Source organism: Excalfactoria chinensis, chromosome 12 (assembly GCF_039878825.1).
Source record: "Excalfactoria chinensis isolate bCotChi1 chromosome 12, bCotChi1.hap2, whole genome shotgun sequence".
NCBI lineage: Eukaryota > Metazoa > Chordata > Aves > Galliformes > Phasianidae > Excalfactoria > Excalfactoria chinensis.
In genome coordinates this window covers 8,743,408-8,759,206 of record NC_092836.1, presented here as the reverse complement: position 1 = coordinate 8,759,206, position 15,799 = coordinate 8,743,408, and the positions used below count along the sequence as shown (strand labels likewise).

General features: G+C 46.7%; 1 protein-coding gene across 1 annotated transcript in view; it reads left to right on the top strand.

The window, feature by feature from the left end:
- The window catches only part of SETD5 (SET domain containing 5), a 60,801-nt gene that overhangs the window by 6,456 nt on the left and 38,546 nt on the right, over positions 1-15,799 (top strand). The window contains exon 2 of the mRNA XM_072347432.1: positions 15,161-15,335. Coding sequence (XP_072203533.1) covers positions 15,265-15,335 — 71 coding nt within the window. The 5' untranslated portion in view covers positions 15,161-15,264. The remainder of the gene's footprint in view (positions 1-15,160; positions 15,336-15,799) is intronic.

The following is a 15,799-nucleotide window of genomic DNA, read 5'->3' as shown; positions in this document are numbered from 1 at the left end:
GCAGAAAGCTGCTTTAGTTTTTTGGTTTTGGTTTTTCAAGTTTTGGTTTTCTGCTGGATTTTTCTCCTTTTGCCAAGATAGTGAATTGAATTGGCTGACAATGAGTTTGACAAGCTTCCAGAGCTCTCACAAAATAAATAGGGGAGAGCCTCTGGGTGGAAGTACAGAGGATATAGTGGGGAGTGACAGAGGGGAGCAGGACCAGCTCCAGTGGCTTCCCTCTGCTATCCAAGGCAGGTGAGCTATGGGCTGGCATGGTTGGGCCCTTGGTGGCTGTGCATGCAGCTCTTGGGATAAAGCAGTGGTTCCCTGGATGGAATTTGGCAGTTTGGTCTTCTCTGCCATTTCTTGAGGAGCTGTTATGGCAGAAGTTCTGGTGTAGGCTGGAGTCGTGGTGGTATAACCCAATAGTGCTGCTTAGTAGCAAACTTCTATAGGTGTATTTTTGTAGAAAATAAACAGCAGGGAGCTGAAGAGATGTTTCTTCTTGTAAAATGACAAAATATCAATTAGTATACAAGTACTGCAAACATATGTGTAAATAAACGTAGTGCGCCATGCTCCTTACTTGAGAGTCTGTATTTTGTATTGACTTGCGAGATATCGAGGCATGAACCAAAACATGAATTAGGGAGGGTACGTTATCAGTTGTTTTAAAAAGTTATGTATATCAAGTATTCCATATGGCTGTGTGGAGAAGAATGTGTAGAAATGTGCATGAGGAGAACACAGCAAAGTTTGAATTCAGCCAAGGCTGCGTGCAGTGGGAACTTCGATGCCATCTCTTTAATATGGAGAACTTGGTTGAAGTGCCATCTTCTTGATGTAAAGCAATTGGCCGCGTGCTGCACATCCCAGTGTGAGCTGCAGGCCGGGCTTCTCAGTCCTTATATGGTGGGACTGGGGGGACTAGTGGAACTCAAGGCAGCATCTTGGCCATTTGAATTGGAATAAAGTGATTTAAATGTTAACATGTCGTGGCACCTTTGAGCACATACTGCTGTCCAAAAACTCATGTTGGGTGTGAGTAGTATGTCTCATGAGCAAGAACTCATGTTACAAGAGTTATTGTTAAGGGTTATCCTTTATTTCATGAAGACCTGCGCAAATAACCCCAAATCAAAGAACATACATTAAGTGAAGAAGGTGGGAAGTTTGATCAAGCAGCAGACTGTTATGTTTGGGGGTGCACCATTCCCAAACCTGCCCCTGTTTGTCAAGTTTTGTCAGCAGGAGGGTCTGTGCGGAAGTCAGAGCAGCCCTGGTGTAGGTCAGACATGAAGGAGATGCCTTGTGCTCCCAGTGGGGCTCTGTGCAGGGAGGCTGCTCTGCGGTGAGACGTTCCTGGGCCGGAATCCCAAGCTGGCAGCAGCCCTTGCGCACACCGATTTTGTCTGTGCTGTCAGAAGAACGGTGCCTGCTGCTTGTCTGGCTTGGCTGCCAAGAGACAGAGCGCAGCCTGGGTCGGAGGGCTATGAGGTGGGTGCAGAGAGCTTGCGTGCGGTGACACAAGTCTGTCATTTGGCAGGGTCTCTTCAGTCGTTGCAGGTTCAGAATGTCCTTAGTGAAAATCTGAGAGAAGAGTGTGCATTGAAATCTGCTGTCACCAGTTCGCTCTTCCCTTGTTGGAGGTTGGGACTGTTAGCTTGGATCTGCGGTCAGCAGAAATGCAGCGAATTGCAGCTGGGGAAGGGTGCATGGCAGGAGCAGGAGGAACAGAATGGCTGGGCCAGGTGTTGGCACTGCTCCTCTGGTTCTCACAGAGCTGCGTGGAAATACAACAGCGATCCTTTTGCTTGAAGGACTGAACATCCCTTTTCTGTAGTATTGCCCAGAGGAGACGGATGGGGCTGATTTCAGAACAAACAGTTGTGAGCAAAATTTGTAGCTTCTTTGTTGCGCTTGTAGTGTCAGAGTTTAAGGCTTCCCTACTTTCTGTGAGTGATAGCAAAGCAGGCTGCTCCCACGAGAGTCACTGTGTTGGGGCAACATTTTGAAGGAATTCTGATGCTGCTTTCAGTTTTACTTGCAGAGAAGGTTGTGAGGGAGGAAATAAACGGCCTTGACACATATTTGAAACATGATGGAAACTTTTCTGTGCTCTGTAAAACAAAATTACCTGGGTTGTTAGGAAAGATGGTTTTTACTGAAATAGCTTGTGGGTTTAAAAAGTAAAAATTGGTCTCTTGAACAATGGGAATTGCTCTGGAGTTGTGTTAGCGTTCAGAAGGTATAATTCAGCTTAGGTTAAAATCTCTGCAGTTAAACTGCTGATCGCTGCTTGTTGGGATGGTGCCTCTTCTCCTGGATGTTCATCAGCCTGTGAGGGCTGAGAGCAAACAAGTGATGTGGCTGTGGCAGGCAGTGGGGCAGTCGTCTCACCCATGCCAGGTTCACAGAATCATAGACCAGCTTAGCTTCTGGGAGGGACCTTAAAGATCATGAAGCTCCAACCCTGTGCTGTGGGCAGGGCTGCCAGCCAGGAGCTCAGGCTGCCCTGGGCCCCATGCAGCCTGGCCTCCAACACCTCCATGTTGGTGCTCTGCAGGTTCCGCACGTCCCTTTCATGTCTTTCAGCAGTGCAGCAGAGCAGCACTGATGTTAATAGCTGTGGTGGGAGTGCATTGTGTAGTGGACACAGGTGAGAAAATCGTCTGAATTGTTGCTGGGGAAGCCTTGTAATATGAGCCATGGTGTTTTTCCTGCTTGCTTTCACCAGCATGGTAATGCTACAAGATAGTTCAACTCGAGAGCAATGTTGGTAATGATTTGTAGCTGTCAGGATTGATAAACGATGTGAAGGGGCCTTCAGAGCATCTTTGGCTGTTTGTGGATGCTTCTGCGTTATTTGGGCAGATAACTTTGTGCTGTGTTCCTCCTTTGCTGAGCTCATTCTCCTATCCAACCGTTACCCTGCTGAGGTCTTGACAGTTGTGTTTTTCCATAATGACAAATTAAATTAGCCCTAAGGTGACTGCTGCATGTGAAATTCCTCTTGGTTACAGCTTGTTGGCCTGAATTCTCTGGCTGTTGGTTTTTTGTGTGTTGTTTTTGTGTTTTTTTTTTTTTTTTTCAATTGTGCTTGAAAAGGAGCAGAGAAAAGATGCAGGAGATGCTGGTGTTGAAGGTACAGGGAAGAGAACACAGCTTTCTTCTAGAACAGAATTTGTCCAGCTGCGAGTTACTCATCTTCAATCCTGTACAGAATGCATCCAATCTAAATAGCTGAGCATCTCCCTCCTGAATGCGGCAAACCAGCATCTTTTACGCTTCTGTGAAGCTGTAAGAGGCGCAACCCATCTTAGGAGCGCCTTCATACTCGTGAACCTGCAGCATCCATCATTCTGTCAAGCCTCATTTACTCACGTGATGGGATTTTTTTCCAGGTTTAAAGAGGTTCCTTACTGTTGGCAGAGAGTACAGCACTGAGAATCCCAGACAGGAGTGAGAGCAGAGAACGTAATGCAAGAACAAGAGCGACTCCTGAGTCAGACATGAGGTTTTGTTCCTCTTGGTCAGGGCCAAAAATTGGTGCTTAGGGAAGAATGTAAGGTGAGAAGACTGCAGGATCTTGGCTAAGATCTCTAATTTCAGTGTGGTAGTTCATGCTGTAATATTAAACACAGCTCTGACTGTAGTTGCTTTGATTTCATATTGCTGTTCTTTAAGGAAAGGGGTACAGCTTGACCATTGTGACTTATTTTTTGCTTGATGTGTTGTTTTTTCATATGGATAAGTGTATGTCTGCATTAATCCTTTGTATGTAACTGTGGTTTTTTTTGAGGGGAAAGGAAATGTAGGTTCTTGTTAGTGACAGAGGCAGGAATGGGTGAGCTCTGTGTTAACTGCCCTGTTGGGGCTGGAAGGTGTTCTGTGCTGGTGAAGGGCTGATGGACATCCTGGTCTGAGCACTCAAGAAAACAGATGCTGTGTGTTGGCAAATAAAAGTACCGATAAAGATAGGTGCTGATAAGTCTCAGCACTGTGAATGTGAAAGAGAACAATCAAAATTACGTCAGTGCATTGGCTGTTAATACATGTTTTATGAAGCTGTGGGAAAGCTAACACCTTCAGCCAACATCTCTTTATGCTGGGCAGAAGCAGGCTCCTTCAGAGGAGTAGTTAGAGCTGGAGCTGCTTGGGGTTGTTTGAAGCATTCTCCAAAGGCTTCTGAGAATGTGTTCAGTGTAGTTTTAGTTTAAAAAAGGCTTTACACTTTTCCCCCCTCCCCCTCCCCCTGAAAAAGCTACACATGTACTCTGCATGCTGTGAAGACTTAATGACTTGGGCTGATGCTGCCTTGGGATCTGTAGGCTGCATGCAGTCTGTTGCATGGTTTTAAACTTCCCCCAAAGAATTGTGGTAAATCCGTGTGCTGTTTTTCAGGCCCTGTTCGACAAACACAGTTCATTTGTAAGCTGTGACGCCAAGAATAAAAGCGACTAGGTGAGATTTTCCAGTCTTTGTTAGGTGGAAAGTCAGATCATCGGAAGGTTATTTTTGGCCTTAAAATGCATAGTTGCACAAACACTAGTGGCCCTGGAGAAGAAATGGGCAAAGGTCTGAGCAACTTGATCCAAATTGGCTCTGCTTTTGGGAGAGAAGGGGGTTTCAGGCTGCTCACTTCCAGTGGTCCCTTCCAACCAGTGTGATGTGTGGCAGGGGGGGAGAAGCCAGAGCAGGTGTGACAGCGGGGACATGGCTGCTGTGAGGGGGGGATGCGCTGCGACTAGATGTGGTTGTGCTGGAGAAACTGCATAACAGTAGAGATCTAAAATATCTGGGATTGTAACTTTGAGAGGACACACCTAGCTGGAGAGAAGGCTGGGAGATGAAATCAGCTTTTAATTTACTGCTCTTTAGTATCTTTTTATCTGGATAGCATAAAATATTTGATAAAGCTTGCGTAAGACACACGAGGAGGTTAATGAAGTATCATTAGGAGCTCTGAATTGTTTTTGCCACCTTTCAACGAAATGCCTGATCCCACCCAGTTACAAGGTGGTGCGTTTGTTAGCAAAACTGGAAACCCAGCCATGCATTGTGAAATGGTGTTTTGGAAAGCAGTAGCTTCAAGGGGCCTTAAGGTCACCTCAGCTAACTGCCTCTGTGTGCTGCTTGGGTCAGTGTTTTGTTGGAAGGGTTAATGTGATTCTCAGGCACATTAAAAAAAAAAATAAAAATGAGAAGAAATAGAAAAACAACGGAGAGAGGAATGTCAAGGAAAAACAAATAAGTAATCTTACAAACAGTAACGTTTAGGCTGATACCGATAGAACTGAATTTTGGTTTCCATGCTTCAAGAAGAATGCCAGTGTATTTGGAGAGAATTCAAAGGACAGCTGCAGAAACGATCCAGGGACTGGAAAATAAGCCTCATGATGTGAGGCTTAAAGGAGCTCAACTTACTCAGCTCATTGAAAAGACAATTGGGAGAGGACTTGATCGTTCTCTAAAAGGACTTGTGAGATTTGCTGACAAAGGCCTAGCAATATCAACAGAGATTGGACAAATTCAGTCTTGAAATACAGTTTCTCAGCGATGACAATAATTAAACATTGGCACAGTTCACGGGGGGAGTGAAGGGAGCAAGCATTCATTTTAGCCTTTTAAAATAGGTCCAGCTTGTCTCTCTCTGGAAGAAATATATTGTGTGCTAAAAAAAAAAGTCTAAAAAACTTTAACAGTCCTTTCTTCACAATGGTATTTAAGGTCTTTAAAGTTGGAGCAAGTTCAGTTGTTCAGTCAGCAGCAAGGTCATGAAGTAAAGATTAATTTAGAGGAGAAATAGTTAACCTGGTGCTAGCACACTGCCTTGCATAAGACACACAACATGTGAAGGGAGCTCTGAAACTTAATGCTTTGTGGCTTGCATCTTTGGAACTCAGTTCTTTCCCATACTGCGTTGCTTCAGATGTTTAAGATATGATTAAGGCTTTCTGAAATCCTCTACAGAGAAGCACTGATGTAACTGTGTGCACTCACAGTGTTCAGATGAACGTTTCTGAATTCCAGTTGACCACAGCAGAAGTCTAAATCTTTTTCATCCTTTTTTAGAAGCAACGTTTGAAAAAATAAAAAATAAATGGCACAACGATAACATGATTACAGCTCCTCTGAGAGGCACAGCGAGCAGGCTGTCGTGGTAGGTTCGTTCTTAATGGAGGATATTCTCTGTCTCAGGTTAGCGTGATGTAGTCGGGCGGTTTATTAGTGTTTGAAACGGTATTAAATAGCCATCAAAAGCAGTGTTCTAATGGCACTTGTTTGCTGTTTTTTCGTGCTATTCAAATGAGATTCCTTCAGCAGTCCTGCGCCTCCCTCACTTTGTACATTCACCTGGGAAATGGGTGACTCAGTTGGGTGATGGCTCTGCATCACACTTGTGCTTTTTATGTGTTTGTCCATTCTGCCACTCCCTTGACGGCTGAGTTTCTATGTTTTCATAGATTACCTTGCCCTGGGTGCCTTTGCAGATGTGTAGGGCTCTAAAATTCCCTTGCAGGTCCTTCCCAGCTCTCCAAACCTGCTGTGTGATGCATGCTGAGCTCTCCCAGCCAGCTTGACGTGCAGAGGCGGTGCAGGGCTCTCTCCTCTCTGGCATGGCTGCATTCCTGCCTCTCCTCTGCTTCAGGTCCTGCCCAGGAGCTGCTCAGCCTGCTTCCTCTCTGCTGCTGTGCACTCAGAGCAGGAAGCACTCCTGTGTCCTGGGGAAGAAGGCAGCTCAAAACCCTGTAGCTTCTTGCACGTTGAGCCTATCGATTTGTCATAGAAATGGAGCTGTTTTGTAGCTGGGAAGGAGGTTGTCTAGCAACTGCGAGTTCTCTTGCTTAAGGCTAAAGAGATAGCAAACTGCAGGAACGTGTTGGGGCACTGCGCAGTGCAAAGCAAAGGCCTCCAGCTCCGCAATCCAGCACAGCAGCCCTTGCTGCTTACCTTGTCCAGACAGCCCTGTCTGTCCCAACCTGCTGAAGCTTCTTGCAGAAAGTGCCCTGCACAAAGGAGATTGTAAAGGATTGGCAGGGAAGAAATCTGCCCTTCCCCAACTTCCTGCTGTGTCATCGGCCCTTTTCCCTGTCACTGGGAGGCCGATGGAGGCACTGAGTCCCTTTGCCTGCAGGAGGGCTCTGGGCCTCTCCTCCGGTGTGAGCAACTCTCATGTTTCACCACGTGGCTGCACATACTTCTGTGCAGTTGTAATTGCATAAGTCGTTAAGATGTTCTCGTTATACTTCTCATAATCCAGCATTCAAAAATCCAGTGGTCGTGGTGGCAGGTAGAATTTCATTATGGATGTGTTACAGAACCATTTCCTCAGCGTCGCTTCCGCACGAGCCCTACAAAGTAGCACTTTGGCAGCTGCTTGTTTTGAGCCCTCCTGCGTTACCACCCACCTGTACTTCATGTGGTGGCTTGCAGTGCTGTGTGCTCAGAAGCTCTTTTCAGAGGAAGAAATTACTAATTTTTCAGCAAGCCAGCAAAACTGAAACTGTTCTGAGTAGCTCTTTATTTAGTCACAAGTTGCAGGTCGTGTCTGCTGATTTCTGGACATGTACGTTTAGCTTGAAGATGCATTCAACTCGATTATCTACTTCTCATCCCATTAACAAAACCTAAGCAAATTGAAGAAGTGACCGAGGCTGGAGGCATGCTACTGCTGAGCTTTGCATTTCTAGCTGGCACTTTGGAAGAGGTGTTGGGAGCTTTCTAAATAACAATCACACTCTTCATCTCTGCAGTTCTGAGCAGGTTCAGCTTGGATGTTAAGAAAAAAATTGTTCTTAATGAGAGTGGTGAGGCACTGGCACAGCTGCCTGGGGTGGGGGGGGGATGGTGACCGTTCCTGGAGGTGTTCAAGAAATGTGGAGATGTGGCACTGAGGGGTGTGATTTAGGGCTCATGGACTGGATTGTCTCAGTAGTCTTTTCTAACCATAATATTTCTATGATTCTATGACTGGCTCTGTCTGCTCACCAATATGTCCGGGGCTGTTTAAAGTTGTCCTGCAAGAAATGTGTGAGATTTACATTGGAGGGGGGAGGGGGGGAAGCAAAAGCTCCTGGCTGATCCTGGAGTGCCTCTGGGTTCCAGGCTTGGAAGGACAGCAGCCAGGTTTCCTACTGAGACCTCCCTGACAGAGGCATGATGTGGGCCCCAGCGCTGGAAGATTGTGGAAATCTCTCCTGAGCTCCTTACTGTGTGAAATTCACTGGGTTTTAGTGTGTCTCAGTGATTACGTAGCTTAATTACCAACTGGATTTGACCGTCTCTCTGTGTGTAGCACAGGCTGCCAATCTTCCCATGGCCAAGTTTCCCACTCAAAGCACGTTAGACAAATTGCTGTTTGTTAGAGCGCGGCAAACGAGCGTTACATAAGCCTCGAATAACTTCCTTCCAGTTTGGGGGAAAAACATATTTGCATGATCTCAGGGCCAGGTGCAATGCTGCAGGTCCGGAGGAGGGCCATGGAGCTGCTCAGAGGGCTGGAGCTCCTCTGCTCTGAAGGCAGGCTGAGGGAGCTGGGCTTCTGCAGCTGGGAGAGCAGAAGGCCGCGGGGAGACCTCATTGTGGCCTTCCAGCACCCGAAAGGAGCATACAGGAGGGAGGGGAACCGGCTTCTTACAGGGACACGGAGGGACAGGACAAGGAGGAATGGCTTTGAACTAAAAGGGGAGGTTTAGGTTAGATGTTAGGAAGAAATCCTGCACTCAGAGGGCGGTGAGGCAGTGGCACGGCTGCCCAGAGCTGTGGGTGCCCGTCGCTGGGGGTGCTCAAGGCCATGGATATGGCTCTGGGCAGCCTGAGCTGGAGGGGCAGCCAGCCCACGGCAGGGGTTGGAGCTATAAGATCCCCTCCAGTGAAACTGTTCTATGACTGAATGAAACTCCCTGATTATGGAGAGGTGATGGGATTGGGAGGGAGGAGGCTCAGATTTGGACTTGTAATGGAGAGTGGAGTTAACCAGGACTGTGCAGGGGCTCCTTGGGGTCTGTGTGCTGCAGCCATGGTGCTGTGCGGTGCCTGTCTGCTGAGTCTGGGAGTTCAGCTTCTCCCTTGCCTCTTCCTCCAGTTTGTAGAACAAACTGATTTTGCAGGTCCTTAAGACACCCTTTTACACCTTTCTGGATATCGTAGTGTCCTATTTCCTGCCTGAAACCACAACAGGAGTGAGAGGTGACGCTGCGAAATGGAGGATTCCCGGGGACTGCAGGCAGGCCGAGGCTCAGCGCTGGGATCCTCAGACCGCGCTGCCATCTGCTTTGCTGTGAATAGTTTGCTCTGGCGCAGCCCCTGTTCCTCAGTGTTGCATCATCTCTGGGAGAAAGGCCAGGCCCGGAGCCCCAGCACAAAGGCTTTCTGAAGGCGATGAAGCTTGTTCTGTGTGCGAAGCGCCGCGCTCCTTCCTGTCGTCCTTTCCACGGCATTCCTGAAGCTGCCTGGCTCTGGGAACCCCACAGTAAATTGTCGCTTTATCCCCCAGCTTCCTGCACACCTGGCTGATGCAACGTCTGCGCCGAGCCCGGCTGCGGGCTGCTCTGGAGCCGTTTTGTTCAGCCTGGCAGGGAGTGGCCAGGCAGGCAGCCGGCATCACGTGGCGGCCTTAAATAGATGTATAAAGGACGTACAGCCAGACTCGTGAAGCAGAGAGCATTTAGTGGGATTATGGGGGAATCTTTTCCAATTCTAGGACGGGAGGCTGCAATCCTACTCCTTGGCAACTCGTTTGTGGTCAGCCCACCACTGGTTGCAGCTTCTGGCCTCTGCTGCCTGCCAGTAAATTCTGCTGATCCTCCTCCTATATTCAGCGACTTCCCGTGGCTGCGGGGACCGGCCGGATTCTCGTGGGAACTGTAATTCCCTCAGCTTGGACTCGATCCTAGTTATTGCCCTTTATTGCTCTCTTTCCCTCTGACCTTGCGTGTGGTATAAGATTTTCTCTCAAATCCCTTCATAACACAATTTCAAGGTCTGCAGCTCTTTATCTGCACTGGGGTCCAACAGCCTTTTTAATTTAGGGCTGCTTAGGAAAGTTTGTCTGCTTACCCCACTGAATCATTCACGTGCTTGCTATTACATTCTCAAGCAACAAAATCTGAAACAAAGAAACCTTCTGGCCTGCTACAGTTAAACCGGAGTCACTTACGTTATTTAAATTAACCTTATTTTAGCCATAGCCTTTTTCTGTCATAGGCCGGCCTTGAAAGTTCACTCTTAAAGTGTAGGACTTGTATGGACAAGGTGTGGCAGGCAGCTGTGGGGCTTTCCAGTATCACCATTCCTAGTTGCCTGCGCTGCCCTGTTGCAGGAATTTATTGCCCTTATCACCATATTTTACCTGCTTCTGCTCTTACTCCCCTTGGGGGAGTTCTTGGCGCCAGTGGTGCTCAATGAGACATGGCAGCATTTCCTTCCTGCCAGCCGTTTTGGCAAAGGCTTAGAGGATGCAGTCACAGTAGTCACTGCCACAGCTGGATTCACTGGAGGTTACTTGTCAAGGCCTTACATGCAAAATATCAGTTCTGATCCGTTCTGTTTGCGTTTTGTTATGTTTTTGTGACATACAGACGTTCTCCTGTTCTGCTTTACCCTGTGGGAAGAGTGAGCACAACCTCAGACTGCAAAACCAGCACAGCAATTAGGCCGTGTTCCTCTTGCCGTGGTGTTCTTCCCCTGATGCTGGCCCAAATCAGATACTTGTGGAACTGAAAGAGACTTTTTTTTCCCCCCGTTTTTCGTATAATATCTGTGAGGGTTTTATGTATAACTCACCTTTCATCATGTGTTGCTGTTATCTTTAAGGAAAGAATAGAACATAAAAGTATTTTCAGGGGTTTGTCTTGAATTTGTTTTTGAAAATACCATCTTAAACACTTTGGGATTTGAAGAGTTTGTCCTCTTCAGTGATGACTTGGTATATCGTGGGGTACAGGCAATGTTATCCGCTGTTTTAATCACAGGAATAGGCAGTGAAATATTCCTGCTGCCTCTTGAGGTTTTTGTAAACTTGTCTGCTGTTACCACGCACTTAATATTCTTTCAGCTTTATTTTGATGATAACATATTGGAGGTTCGAGCGTTTCATGGAGGCTGCTAGATTTCCAACACATTGTCTGGTGAAGTTTCCTTAAGACACTCATTTTACAGCCCTTAAAGTCAGGAGGACTTTGCTATCAAGTTCCCTGCTGTGATGGCCCTTTTTCCTCTGTCTTGAGGTTGTTACTCTTTTAGAACATCACCTCTGTGCAAAGGCAGCCATGTCTGTGCCCATCAGTGTGGGGCTCAGGCAGGTGCCTGGTGTCTGCCTGCCATCTCGTTGTGTAAATCCCCCTTTACGTTGTGTGGTCTACCGCAGTTTGCTCCTACTCTGTAATTTGCTTCCCCCTTTCTAATTTGGTACACATTTGTTAATAGAATTATCCTCCTGTGTGACTCTTTGACTACTTTCAAATCAATAGAAATTAAACTTCCCAGTAAGGTTTCATGATGGCAGGGAGGTGTTCTATGAAAACCCAAACCCAGTCTGTAAGGAATGTGGTTGGCTTGTTGTGCAGAAGGTGTTTCTGGAAGCGAAGTCTTGCTTACTGTCCCTTTCTCTCTTATTACATTTTTCTTCTATTTCTTATAACTCGAAGCCATCAATGATTCCAAACAAAAAGCACAAACTATTTTTTCTTTGTCTGCAGAACAAAGAAGTTTTGCACAACTTCTGGACTGCTGCTTCAGCAACAAGGTTTTGAGGTTATTCCTTCTGCTTTCCTGAGGAATCTCCCTGCTCCCAGGTCAGCTGCTGGGAGCACTTGACCGTGCATTTCATCATTTCTTTGATGGTTTAATTCCTTTCAGTTGCTCACTGTCATCATCAGCAGTCCCTTGGGGTGTAGTTTGCAGATGAGGTTAACTAAAACCAATGTTTTCTGAGTGAGATAAACTGATGGAATCCCATGGATGGGTGAGAATTGCCATACATTATCTTAAACCTGGTTTAAATGATTTAAGTAAAAATATTTTTAGTTTCCAGCTTCTTATTGAGTTTTATCAAAATCAGTTTAGCTTGCTCGTACCTCAGTTTTAAACGTGGCTGACGTGGCCTGAGCTGAACTGCTTTATCACACTGACTTTAGCTAAGTAGATGTATTTGTAGATACATGTTGAGATGGCTGACGGAAGCATTGGAAGCTGCTTTAAGTGTGATGGGAATTCTCAGTATGATTTCTTATCTTCTGTGGAACAGCCTGACTGATGTGTTAGCCTGTGGATTCTAAATGCTGTTGGGAGTCACCTGTGAGCTGAAGTCTCACCTTTCCCCTTGACTCCTGGTCTTCTGCAGCACGGCAAGCGGGCTCCAGCCTCCCTGGGTTATTGCATTTTGACATATCTAACAATTCTTAAGTATTTGGTGCTTGTTGGTGCTTTATCGTGGTTCTCTGGATCCCAAAGAATAGGCTGAAGTCTGAAACAAACTTAAGCATTGGAGCATTTCTTTTGGCATATTGATAGCAAAATGTAAGAGAAGAGAGTCTTAAGAAAATGATGATAAATCTGTAACCGTTGTGCCGAATTTCCTGGTGATCTGGTTATCCTGGTGTATATTCACATAACTAGTCATGAACACTTGTGCTTCCCCTTACTTTGATCATTACATGCAAGGACTGAGTCCAGTCAGACCTTGCAGGATGGATGGGTTGCGGCCTCCCCCTGTCAGGCAGCGCTCAGGTGATGCATGGTACTCCAATAATGGTAAATGCTCCTGTCACTGCTTTTGCTTTTGCTTTTTTGAGGCATCATTTTCCCTCCCTGCTCAGTGAATCCAGCTAGTTTTCAGAGCAGAGCTAAGCTTTTGCTTTGGTAGACTGAGGCACAATTCAGGTAAAGCAGAACAAATGAGTTAAATGACGTACAGTTCTATCTGTTCTGCCTCTGTGTAGGTGTCTATGGAACAGCATGTCTGAACTTCTGGGAACTTGATGTGGTTTTTTTTTGAGCTAAATGTCTTAAACTGGCAAAAAGCCTTGATCTGGTTCTGCTTGCACTGAAGGTGTTTGCCCTTCTGTGACTATCTGCCCTTGACATGAGGTTTGTCAGCGTGCTGGGAAGAACAGGCGGTGCCTGCTGGGATTCAGGCAGACTGCTTTCCTGCTTGGGTGTCACTGGGTGACGCCATGTTTGGAAAGAAGACCTCCTTAACATGGTAACTGAATCACTTAACGTTCACGTTAGGCGACCATAGATTTTTCAACAACAGGCTTTCAGCAGCACCACTAATGAGAAAAGTTTCCAGCAGTAAATTTTCTGTGTCTGTTTGATTTGTAACATGGAGGGCAGTGCTTGTGGAAGTGAGCCAATGCAATGCTGCTGCTGCATCCTAAACAGTTTGGAAAATTAAATTTACTGTTAAAGCAGGTGTTACCTAACCTTCGCTTGGCCGGCTCAGATTTATTGCAGCCCTTTCTGTCGATACAGAATGTTACCTGAAATAATGGAATAGCATAGATTTACATTTAGCCAAGGCAGTTGTTTGTGATTTTGGCACGAAGATGGTGAGTCCTTTGGAGTGTGACCTCTGCCAGGTGGGAATCTGGGACCGCAGAGCTGTGGCAGCAATGCAGGTGAATGCTGTTGTGATGACGTTGGGGAGGACCAGGTGTGCTCATGCTGGTATGACTTGTTAAGGAGGTAGGACTGTAGCATGGGAAAAATATGTCTTTAATGTGTTTTCTAAACCAGTTAAGTGTTATATACCTATTAAGCCATCAAAATTGCTGTTTTCATTTGATTTTGAGAAGCGTTGTATCACACAGGAGATAGGTTTGTGCTGTTATCTGAAGTTCACCACATTTACATTAAGATATGTGGAACTTTAGGAAAACTTTAGGTGCTGGGAATAACATACTGCTTTCTGTGTGTGTGTGTTTTAGGGTAGCGTGGTCGGGAGGAGTTTGATGATGCATGTACAGGAAACCAACCAGTGTGGTGGGTGAATGTTTTGATCTCAGCCTGTTTTCTGTGCAGACTGATGTTTTGGGTGTTACCAGAGCAAGTTTCATGAAGACCACACTGTAATCTAGCCTGAAGGTGGTGTGGTCTTGGACAGCACTTGAGATTTGTCTCAGCAGTTCATTTTGAATGTTATATTGTCAGAGTTGAAAGTACACAGAAAGCAACAGCAGCAAACAGCAAGATCTGAGTGCTGGTGATTGTTGGGCAAGCACTGCTGGGTCAACACAAAAGCAATTGAACTGGAATTCGCCTCGTCTAACCTTTTTGTTTGGTATTTTGTGTTTCTCCAATCCTCTCTTTCCCAAAAGTGGGAGTTACTGTTGCACAGAAACTGCATGTTGTTTGTTGGAGGGAGGGTTTCCAATGCAACATGACCCAGAACTCATCCCACTTACCTCTAGAGTGGCACAGCGTCCTGTGAATCTTGAGTCCAGAGGCTGCACCTGAAACCCTTTGGTCCTGCTGAGTCACAAGTAGGCAGGGGCTGGAATTTGTCCTGGTTGCATCTTGGGCTGCTGCCAGCTGGGGATGGTCACGGCAAAGGTTGTGGGATCAACAGGGTAAAGAAACCTGTGCGAGTATTGAAAAGATTTTAAAAAGAGGTTCTGTGTCCTGTCAAAGGGAAGAACACTGTGAAACCCGGAGCTTTTTCTTAACGTTTAGTCAGTTTTGTGTGACCCTGGATTGAAGCAAGAGTTGGGCATTTCAGCAGCAGCTTCTTCTCTGGTGTCAGTGCAGAAATCACAGTTGTGTCACGAGCACAAGAAAGGATGAGGCACTCCTGAAAGGGCCTTTTTGTCCTTTCTTTCCTCAAGACTCAAGGACGCCCGTCTGTCCCAGGTTTGAGCTGCCTCTGAGCTTGTCCTGCTCTGTTTGTTCATCTCCTCACCTCTGTGGGAGATCATTGCTTTGGGGCATAACAGGGAATTGCCGCTTAGATATTGTTACACGCCGTGTCTGAAGCTCACTGCATGCCTGCCATGATATCAGGAAGAGATTTCTCCTAGGAATGTGTGTGAAAAAGGAAAATGTAACCCAGTGATGAGAGAAGTGGGCTGCCTTTGAAGACAGAAGTGAAAGGCAATAGAATGCGCGGCATCTCTTCCTGCGGGGTGACCTGGTGCCTGTAATGGAGGTGCAATGCTTTGTTTCTCCCCACTAGGTTTCCCCATGTCCGTGACGTGTTGGCCGAGGCTCTGCGGCTCCTCTCCGCCCTCGGAGCGGCCAGTCGCTGCCCTCTGGACTCCGTGATCCCCGACGGGCGTCATGAGCATTGCAATCCCTCTGGGAGTCACCACACCAGATACGTCCTACTCCGACATGGCTGCAGGATCGGAGTGAGTGTTACCCGCGAGGAGCAGGGGAGGGTGACTGCGGGCTGCGTGAGAGGTGAATGCCGGGATGGACTCTAAATGTGTGACACAGGTGGTACTGTGGAAGTTGGTGCATTTGCCCCATGGCATGAGCATAAGGAGGGTTCTGAGAGCATGAGGCACTCGCCCCTGCTTTTTGTATCTGCTCTGCTAGTCTACATGCAAGTACAGGCTGTAGTGCATTTGCTGTACCCATACTTGATGTTGGCAATGTATAGGCCAGCTCCTTTTCAAAAGCTGTTTTATGAGAGGTCAGTATGTTGAGCTTCTCTTCTAGCTCATGTGCAGCACCAGTGCTTACATGACTGGTTTCTGTAGCAGCATGGAGCTTGACTGGAGATGTGTAGCAGCATCAGCCTGGGTGGACACCTTCCTGTGTGCTGTTTCTATCACTGAGCTCATTCCAAGAAGTGCAGCTTAGTGGATAG